Source organism: Mus musculus, chromosome 6, assembly GCF_000001635.26.
Source record: "Mus musculus strain C57BL/6J chromosome 6, GRCm38.p6 C57BL/6J".
Lineage (NCBI taxonomy): Eukaryota > Metazoa > Chordata > Mammalia > Rodentia > Muridae > Mus > Mus musculus.
Window position 1 is genome coordinate 30,949,222 of NC_000072.6, and position 10,811 is coordinate 30,960,032.

Genomic DNA, 10,811 nt, shown 5'->3' on the forward strand with positions numbered 1-10,811 from the left:
CAGCGCCTGCTGTTATTTATTTTCTCGAGCAGAGCCTCATCGGTCTCATTCTGTAGCTCACACTGGCATAAACTCTGAGCTCTCCTGCGCGTGACTACTCTCAAATACTAGGACTACAGGGCTGAACCTGGATGCTTTTGGGGTTTTAAAAAATATTTCCTTTTTCCTTTGAGATATTTTTAAAATGTTATCCTTTTTAACTGATTCAAGCTACACATAAAGAGATTTCCCTTTCAGAAGGATGAAGTTCCTGTCACTCTTAGCCCTGTACTTTTCTTTAAATGCCCGTCTTTGTCCACTGTGTGTGTGTGTGTGTGTGAGTGTGTGGATGTGTGTGTGCATGTGTGTGTGTATATATGAGTGTGTGTATATGAATGCATGATGTATGTGTGTGTGTGTTTATGAGTGTTTTTGTGTATGTATGTGTGTGAGTGTGTGTATGAATGCATGTGTTTATGAGTTTGTGTGTATGAATGTGTGTGTATGAGTGTGTGTATGTGTGTATTTATGAATGTGTGTGAGTATATGGTATGTGTGTGTATGAATGTGTATGAGCATATGATATATGTGTGTGTATGAGTGTGTGTGTGTTGTCCTTCATATCTTGACATTTTGGCTCTTAATATATTCTGGAACTTAATCTTCTGACTGCTATTGTTTTTCTCAGAGTGTATTTTTGTTTCCATTTATTTATTGGTTTTCAAATGTAAAATATTTTAAAATTTTCATTTGGCCAAATTATTTTCCTTCTTGAAATATTTATCTTCACTTTTTTTTTGTGCCTAGCACGCATAAGGCCCAACCCCACAATAAATAACTCAGTATATAAAAATAACATTGAATCATAACCAAGACTCCTTTCCTTGCTTTATGACAATAGAGAGATTTGTTAGCATTTTTAACTAGTATTTTTTTTCAACTTTGAACAGTTTAAGTATTTCCCGCGTGGAATTTGTCTTTTGCAAAGCCGTGTAAGGGAGAGCAATGTCTCGCTTTGTTTCCCTTTCCTCGTGATTAATTGATTGTTTCTATGGCATTTATCAGCTGTCTCTCTTATCTGCACTGACATGAAACGTTTTTGTTCTTATCCATCAGGATCTCTATTCACAGGTTTATTTCTTTATTCAATTCTTCTTATCCATTTGTCTGATGCTACACTACACTGTGGCGGTTCAATCATTTTGACTTTGTAATATTTTCATATCTGCTGAAACATTCTTCCTTGTTTTTTTTTTTTTCATCCCCTGGCTCCTCTGAAATAGCTCTTTTAAAAGCTCTGTGAGAGCTGAGGTTGATGCTTACCTAGCATGCTTGAGGCTTCAAAAATACTCGGACACTGACTCCCAGTTGTTGCTCGGTAAAACTTTTACAGTTATCTCCATAAAGGTTATTAATACTGTTTGCTGCTCTCATAGACAGAATCTCTGAGTCTATTATGTTTTCTGATTGATGATTGCTGCAATATAAAAACATACTTGATTTTTTCTTTATTCAGTTTGTTATATTTTCCTTTTTTATAGATTTATTTATTTTATGCTTATGAGTACACTGTAGCTGTCTTCAAACACACCAGAAGAGGGCATTGAACCCATTATAGATGGTTGTGAGCCACCATGTGGTTGCTGGGATTTGAACTCGGGACCTCTGGAAGAGCAGTCAGTGCTCTTAATCACTCAGCCATCTCTCCAGCCCACAGTTCATTATATTGATACATTATTATTACTGAATTAATCTTACATTGACAATATGGGCTTCATGTGGTTGTGGAAATGTTTTGTTTGCATTTAAGGCTGACTTCAAACTTCTAAATTTTGTTTAGGATTTTTACATTTGTTTTCATAGATTAAACAGATATATTTATTCCTTATCTTTTGTTTATTTTGGTATTGGAGCTGACTATATAAAACAGAGTTCTTTTTCTATGCTCTGGAGCAAAGTATACAAGTTACAAGAAGTGTGTGTGTGTGTGTGTGTGTGTGTGTGTGTGTGTGTGTGTCCCTGCAGGCCATAAAAGGGCATCAGATCCTTAGGACTGGAGTTACAGATGGTTGTAAGCTACCATGTGGGTGCTGAAATTCTACCCCAGTCCTCTGGAAGAGCAGCCATTCCTGGAAGCAGCTCTTCGGCCTCTATGACATAATCTATTTTTTGGAGGTTTTCAGAACTTGCCTATACAACTGCCTAGGGATGATATCCTTTGGAGAATACACCTTCTTTTACTATTTCACTATTTCAGAGTTTCTACGTTGTCTTAGACAATTTTCAATTCTATATTCTTATTATAAAATTATAAAATATATAAATTATGAAATGCATTTTAATTGATACAAAGTTATTTGCATTATTCTCTTATAATTAAAAATTCTGCTCATTTGCCGTGTGGTTTTGTCTTTCTTTTCCCTGATGACGTACGTCTCTGTGCTAACTCCATATTAAATCTACATATGAGCTTTAAACAAAATTATTTTATTAGGCTTTGAAAGATTGTGTCTATTCTAATTTTGTCTTCTGTCTCACTAATTTCTTCTTTTAAGTTTTAAAAACATTATCCCACTAAGATTGTTTTGGATTTCCCCATAATCACTTCCTGCCTCGTACTTGTACAAAGTCTTAAATCACACATACAGTGAATATGTAATGGGCTCTTGGAAGCCACAGCCACTGTCCAAAAGGCCTTCCCCACCTTTAAGAACCTCTTAAAAGCTGCTTTGGGGCCACTGCCTTTCTAACTGCCATGCATGTCTCTGTCTACTTTGAGTTTGATTGGTTTTCTTTTCTTCTATAGTTAAAAACCATAATTCCTTTACTTCCACTCTTTCTTTTATCGAAGAAAAGTCCCAGGCTACAGACTACATTTCTCTCCCTCATGCTATTCACCTCTTCAGTGAGCTTTCTGCTCCCATTCAGTTCTGTATTTTCATTAATCTCTCTTTTTATCTTAGCTTTGTAGAATTTCTCTTTAAAACTTCCAAAATTGTAATATTTAAGGTAAAGTGTATATATTAGATGTATTTTATGTTCTTGTCCTCTTAATTATTGAGATATTTTATCTTACCACGTAAGATAAAAAAGCTTATAAATTTTTCAACATCTCAGTCTGGTGTTTACAGTGGGCTTTTGATAGTCTGTTGTTGTTGTTTTGTTTTGTTTTGTTTTGTTTTGTTTTGTTTTCTGAGACAGGGTTTGTCTGTGTAGCCCTGGTTGTCCTGGAACTCACTTTGTAGACCAGGCTGGGCTCGAACTCAGAGATCCACCTGCCTCTGCTTCCCCAGTCCTTTGATAGATATGCATTACCAATTCCAGAAATCATTTGCTACCAGTTTGTTGTAAACTAAATTACAAGTTGGTGTCTCGCTTTTCACAATGCTTGCTTTGGAGGCTATTGAGATGCTGGTGTCTCTTCCTTTCCCTCCTTATTTCAGTTCCTCGGATCAATTACCTGTACATGTTTCCGAGTCCTGTCCTCTGCTGCTTTCTCTTGAGGGTCTAATCATTTCACTCTCTGAGCTGTCACATAGTCCTACATCAGGGCCAAGATGGCGTGTTTCCCTTCATTTCTCTGCCTACTTAGGCAGATGCTTCCTAATAACTTCTTAACCCTGAGTTCTCCCTTGCAGATGGGAATTTCTCTGAAAACCTGCTTTTCTTCTTTTGTTAGCATTCTTTCAAATCACTTCCTCCAATTTAGTAATGACTACAGTGCCACCCTCTTTTTTATCTTGTCTTTAAGATTTATTATCTCTAAATTTTACTTTCTTTTATATCATTACTATCACCCATAATCACATTTTTTTCTTCTTAATAAATCCATTTCTGCTAGCTAGATCAACCACTTCCCTTATTTTTCATTAACTCCCTGCTTCTTTTTTAATTCAGTGTCTAAATGCATTTGTGATTGTAGAGGCAGAAGTATCTAGACACAACCTTTTAAAATATCTTTTCTGCTATTGGGATTATAACGTTGTTGCTTCTTTCTGACTCAAACCCCCTTCAATGCACACTCCATTCTTCTTTATGTATTTATGATAAAATCCATCATTCCTCTGTGGTTGAACACACAGAATTCCAACTGAGTAGGCCCCTGAGGTTCCATTTTGGGGATTACTCAGTCAACAAATCTAGCAACAACTCAGAACATAAACAGAAGGTGTATCTACTCAACCTGAAGTAAAGAACTTAGACCTTCCCAACAGTCTTTCTTTAGCTCTATGTAAAGATGTAGTTCAGATCACGATCAGGAAGAACCAAGTTTGGAAAATGAATATAATGCTGCCCATTTTTGGGGCAAGGGCATTCCAAGTTTATGTTCTAAAGTATAGGTGGGATTTGTAACCTCAAGTCACCATTTCCCATGGGGATTGGAAATAAAGGCAAAAAAAAAAAAAACATTCAATTGAATAATGCATTCCCTTTCTGCAGCAAGCTTGTCTCAAACATATCTATGAGAATCAAGACTAGTCAGTCTCTTATGTTGCCCACTCTTACAAACCTTAACCTCCAATGTCTCTCAAAAGTAATGATTTGAAGGTAAGAGATTGCTTAGCATAGCTGTTTAGACTTGAAAAAACTCAAAGAACTGCAAGATTCAAGTTAACTAAAGTATTAAAGCTGTCCTAGCAAATAGACATCCTATTACAGACTCTTAACTCCAGAAACAGCTCCTAATGAATATTTAATATCAAATTCACATTTAAAGATGTTAGGGATTAAAGGAGAAATTAATATAATATATATTATATATTCCCCTCCACATTCTCAGCCAAATGAGTAATAGAGACAAAATTAAAAATCAAAACGATAGTACTTCACTGATAAAGCTACATCACAATCAAAGAGGGGCTTTCTAATACTCTGTCTTCATAATATCCTAATTCTTAGACTTTGGGTGACCCACCCAAAGGAAGATATAAAAACAAACAAACAAACAAACACAAAAAGCCCCAAACCCACTTCCCTGGACAGCAGCATGGATCATGATGTCTTCAAGGCAGTTAAGATGCTCTTCAGAACTGCCCCTGGAAGGCAGATCTGGGTCTCAGCCCCGTGTAATGAACACATGAAAACAGGAGCTGAGTTGTGTGCATGCAACCAAAGCTGGGGAGCTGCAGAAGAGATGGAGGTGTAGGATGTGTGTGCAGTGACCCTATTCCTTATGTCCCAATGCAATCTTTTTCTAATGGGAGAAGTAAGAGGTAGACGGGGCAGGGGGAGATATCCCAAAAATGACTCCTTGCTTGAAAAGAGAACAGACAAATGGGGACATAAAACCGATCGTTGCCTCCATAAGTGGGTAAGCCTGTACCCTTCACCTCTTTTAAGGGAGGTGAAGATAGAGAATACACATATCTCACATTCAAGGTCTGTCCTGGAATTAATCCCCAGCTTCCAACCCAGGTTTCCAGAAGATATTAAAAAAAAAAAAAAAAAAAAAAAAAGAAAGAAAGAAAGAAAGAAAGAAAGGAAAAGAAAAAGAAAGAAAAGAAAGGAAGAAAGAAAGAAAAGAAAAGAAATATTTGACAACCTTCTAACCTCCTTGATGTTCAAAAAAATGAATAAAATTAAATTAGTGTAACTAAATTTTTTTTCAAACTTAAAAAATTGTTTTGATTTTGTGTGGTGGTACAGGAATTAATTACAGCACTCAGGAGGCAGAGGTTGGTGTGGGTCTCTGAAAGTTAAAAAAAAAAAAAAGGAAGATATGTATCATTAGATTCTGTTACTAGGTCATTCCTGTATCCGATCTGAGATGAGGGTGTCATAAGGCCACAGAGGCTCAGCCCAAACCAAACCAACACCCAGATACATTTCCTCAGAGTCTGATCTGCTTAACAAAAAACTAGGAAAAGAAATACCAAAGGACTCAGTGTTCTTCTAAGGCATCTCACTAATAAATATTCCTCACAAACTGCTTGAGTGCAAAGAATCATACTCAGACCAAGAGAGACCATTTAAAAAAAAAAATCTTGCTTCTTCCATCTGTCCACTGTAGAGTTCTGAGTGTCTCTTGGCTCAGAACTCTTAAGTATGACCTGATAGTAGTAGTGCATCAGAGAGCAGTCCCAAACAAAAGTCCCCAAGGTGGAACCTTAACTATGGACATTATTTGAGACCTTGAAAATGAAAAGTTATTTATCAGTTGAAAATCTAAGTTGTTTGTTTTAAAAAAAAAAAAACTTAACTCCTGAATAGTTAATAGAGATTCTTGTTAGCTTCTTTAGTTCAGTTACCCAATAGTAGATCTTCTACTGAAGGGGGCAAAGAGAAAACCTTACCTCAGTGGGCCTTAGAGTACCCAAACGATCTAGCCTCACATGAGGAAACAGACAAGCAAAAGCAAACAAAAAACAAAAAACAAAACAAACCTCCCCCCCCCCAAAAAAAACCCCAAAACCAAAACAAAACAAAAAACAGGTTAGGGACCTCATCTCCCTCTGTGTAATTCAAGGGCAATCCTACCTGCTCTTCCTTTCCTCACTATAAAACACTAACCCTCCTGAGGATTACAGGCTACCTTCCCTGGGCCAATCCAAGGACCCCTCCCTCACATAGTTTATGAGAACCCAGTAGCATTTCAATACTCTGCTTGTAATCATTTATTCTCTCAAGGATACCTGAATGCCCAGGACCAGAAACACAAGATAAATGACATTAAGAGTATCAGCTGCGAAGAAAAGTCTCTCCCAGGATGCTAAAGAAACAGTCTCACCCAAGTCTGCAGGGTGTGGACATGAGATTAACTTAGCCTGTTAAGAAAGGGGTTTTGTTATTAAATACAAACGCCAAAAGACTCGGGTAAGTTCTCAGCATTTAAAGATTTATAGCAGCAGCAGAAAACAGGATGGCAGGGGGATCATGGTGATAGGGAGGTAGGGTGAGAACATGGGAACACAATCACAAAGGAACACCATTTAAAAGTCAATACATTTTACTTTTACTCTTAGCTCTTGGCAGAAACTTAGCATATAACTTTTAAGATAATTTAAGCATCAGCGTTTTAATCTATAAAACAGGGGAAAGCAATTTGCTTACTCAAGTGACTCTTACAACTCCATGAGATCACAACACCCTTTACAAGTGTGATTGATGGGTGGTTTAAGATATGCAGGAGGGGATCATAGGGGACCTCATCGGGTTAGGAAAGGCCTTTCAGCCTCATATTTAATGAAAGAAACACACACGTATACGCACACACACACGTACACACAAACATCAGTGATTTCAATCCACAGTAGCTGGGACACACAACAGAAGAATACTTCTGATATCTTATTCCTTCAAGGGGGCAGAAGGGCCCTGAGGTTTTAACCTAAGATTCTGATGCTAGAGAAAGGTGCTCCTATTTGATAACAGCTATTGTCTAGCTGCTCTCACCCCAAATCCAAGACAGCAGCTCTCTAAAATTAACCAATCTCTCACTTTTCCCCCTCACCCACCAATTCACCTGTAACAGAAACAACAATGTACAGACCTTCACTGAAATTAAGCCCTACTAAGCCACTAAGAGGTGAATAGACTCTACTACCCCTAAGATTACTTAGGGTGGGGCATCAGGAACTTCATCTCTCCGCTCCAATGGAACAGCTAACAAAGGTTGTGAAAAGTGCTGTTTTGTACCTGTCCCACTCAAAAGTTACTTGGGCTTGCATTCTAGGTGAAGGAGAAGCTATTTCAGACCAGCCTTTTCTCTCTTGTGCTGTTATGATTGTTTCCAAAATACTTAACCAATCTCTCCATAATCGTGAGCCAGAAAGTTACCACCCCTGAGAAGGAATTGAAAAAAAAAAAAAAAAAAAAGGTTACAATGCGAGTGCGGGGTTCAAAATTACGCTATAGGAACTGCAAGCAGACTCATACCACTCCCCAGGCACCAAAAAGCATCTCCCAGCCATACATCCACAAAGCAGAGGTAGCTGGGGCAATCGGGAGAGTCAAAGACATTAGCTTCCCATCAACCTGAATTTTTGTTTACAAGATACCGAAAATAAATTAGTAAACATTGCTGTTTACAGAAATAGAAATATTTTCTGTTTCCAAAGGCCTCTCTTCATCCAAATCTGGACATTTCCAAGGCTGCCACCCTGGACACCCTCTCCAAAGTCCGCCCTGGCCAATGGGTGAGACACCAGAGTCATTTGGAACTGGGAGATCCTCCAGCATCTCAGAATTCAGTTTTACATCTCTGGTGCCATGGAGGGAAGAAACTTCAGTACGCTGGAGAGTTCATCCCTTCTCAAAGGTTCCTGCAGGCTGTTTGGAAGAAACCGTTCATTTCAGAAGATGTTTGTGTTGCAGGACTTCCTGCTATCTTCTGGCTCCCAGTCCCTCTCCAGAGTCCGACAAGTTTGTCTGAACCCATCCCCAGTGCGGAGCAACCAGTCTGTACCTCGGTCTAATGACCCTGGAAAATAGGAATGGACAGAGAGAAGGCATGGACAACGGCCTGGGGGGCAGCGGGGGTGGGGGTTGTGCTTGAGGGAAAGATAGACAGCAAGACAGTCCTACAGGCAAGCAGTGAAGCTGGTCTCCTGGCCAGAAGAGGAGCTGGAGTCGGAACCAGAGCTTTCCACCATGGCTGGGGGTGGTGGCTCAGGGCGGGGAGTGCGACGACGACCTCGGTACTCGATCATGTCGGGATGGTAAGTTGGATGGCGACGAGCATGCTTGGTCAGGTGGTCGCTCCGAGAGAACTGCTTGGGACACAGCGGGCAGGAGAAGCGCTTTTCACCGGTGTGCGTCCTGTAGTGGCGGGCTAGCTCATCAGAACGCGTAAACTTCTTGTCGCAGTCGAGCCAATCACAGGAGAAGGGGCGTTCCCCCGTGTGGGTACGCTGGTGTGACTTGAGGTGCGACGACTTGTAGTAGGCCTTGTTGCAGCCATGGAAGGAGCACTGATGTCGCTTGGATGCGGGCGTAATCTGCCTCCTTCGGTACGTCGGGCCCGTTGATGGCGCAGGGCGGGCCCCTGGGGGCCCCTCGGGCACTTCTCCGCTGTCATCCGGCTCCTCTGAGGCCTCAGGCGCATCCAGGATAGCAGAATCACTGCAGGAGCTCTCGGCGTCAGAGAGCTCATCCTCGAAGAAGGCCTGGGTAGGCTCAGAGCCCCCAGTAGGGCTGGAGCACCAGGTCGGCTCGAAGCAGCTAGTTGAGGCACACGGAGCTTCTTCGGAGTCTTCCCTGAAGTCTTCCCGGGCACCACAGCTTAAATCAGCCAAAGCGCTCGCAGCCAGCAGGTGGGGCGCGCCATCGCCTTCTCCGGGGCTCGGGGTGGGGACCTGGAGGACTGGGGGTATCCACAGCACCCCCCGTGACCCGGTACCCTTCCCCGCCGACTCCCGAGACACTGCACCCACCTCGGAGACAGCCGCTGCGCTCGCGCCTTCGGGGTCCGTTGCGCGCCGGTGCAGCACGGCGCGGGTGGACATAGACACCAGGCACTCGGCAGCGAAGTAGTCCAGGCAAGCCACGGCGGCCGACATGCTGGCGGCGCCCGGTTGCGGGCGAGCGCCGTCCGAGCGCGGCCAGCCGCGGGCCGGAGAGTCCCCGGGAGCGTCCGTCCCGCCGCTTGGAGCCAGACGAGCTGGAAGCCGGTGCGCGCCGCTCGCCGCCCGCAGCCGCTGCTGCCGGAGCCGAGCCCGCCCCGCCTGACGCGCCCTGACGCACTGAAGCCTGCGGGGGTGGCGGGGACCCGCCCCGGCCCGAGGACACCCCTGGATCGCGCTGCCGCGCGGGCTATGGCATTCCCAGCAGCCTGGGAAATTATCTTGTCTGCGCTTTCTCTCCGCTGCTGGCGAGCCAGGTAATTTCAATGCGCGCAAGTCCCGGATCGCAACTTCTGGGCAGCCTGCCGGCCTCGCCCCCCTCGCCCCTGGTCTCTGGCCAGCTGGGTGTCAGGCAGAGTCCTAGAAACTTTTTTTTATCCTCTAAGGGGGAGGAGGGAGCGGCGAGGGAAAAAAAAGCGGCGCTAATACCTGACTTGTCTTTCGCTTCGCAAACGCGATCGCTGGCGAAGTGGGCTGCGATTGCGTTTGACTCGCGTCCACCGCTCACAGCTCAAATGGAAAATAGCCCCAAGTCTTCATCCAAAAGAAAACGGGGGCGAAACAAAGTTTTCTCATTTAGCAGTTCGGCTGTTAATGCAGGATCGGCAGCCTTGTCGCCAATAGATCACCGCGTAGCCATTAATTAATAGCGTTTTGAATCAGAAACGGTTTTAACCCTGGCGAGAGCAAAGAATCATCCCCGCTTGAAATAGAAACTTAAAATCCTTGAAGTAACGATTTAACTATTCAAGCAACGAAAGAAAAAAACGCACGTTTAAACTGCATTAACCTGTCACAGGCACACAAACAAATATCCACGCTGAAATATAAATTACAGACTAGCAGCGAGATAAACACATTAAAATGGACTCCCACAATTTTAATAATAGAAAGTCACGTTTCCAATTAGGCAACCTCTTCTAGTTCTCTTTTGACAAAAAAATTAAAATTAAGAATATGCAGCAAAATAGTATAGAATGCTCATCCAGTGGTTTATGACTGTGGGGGCTTTTTCTTTTTTATAATCAAATATGAATGATTTCTTTCACATGCCTTCACGGCTTTATTTGCCCCCCTTTTTATTTTTTAAAAATTAAAAACCCCACAGAAAATAAACAGGATGATTTCTAAATGTAGTGCTACCACGGTTTGGGATGTACATAGGCTTTACTTTTGTACTATTACGTTATGTGCACTTTATTTGCAATGCTTCACTATTTTTTTCTTTGGAAAAGTAAAATGATACACATGCTTCAAGAATAACATATGTCC

The 10,811-nt window shown here is 42.1% G+C and overlaps 1 protein-coding gene across 1 annotated transcript; it reads right to left on the minus strand.

Annotated features, from left to right (window-relative positions):
- Nucleotides 1-6,799: 6,799 nt before the first annotated feature.
- Nucleotides 6,800-9,769, minus strand: Klf14 (Kruppel-like factor 14). Its single transcript, NM_001135093.1, has one exon. The coding sequence runs from the start codon at nt 9,474-9,476 to the stop codon at nt 8,499-8,501; it is 978 nt and encodes a 325-aa protein (NP_001128565.1). The 5' UTR covers nt 9,477-9,769; the 3' UTR covers nt 6,800-8,498.
- Nucleotides 9,770-10,811: the final 1,042 nt, after the last annotated feature.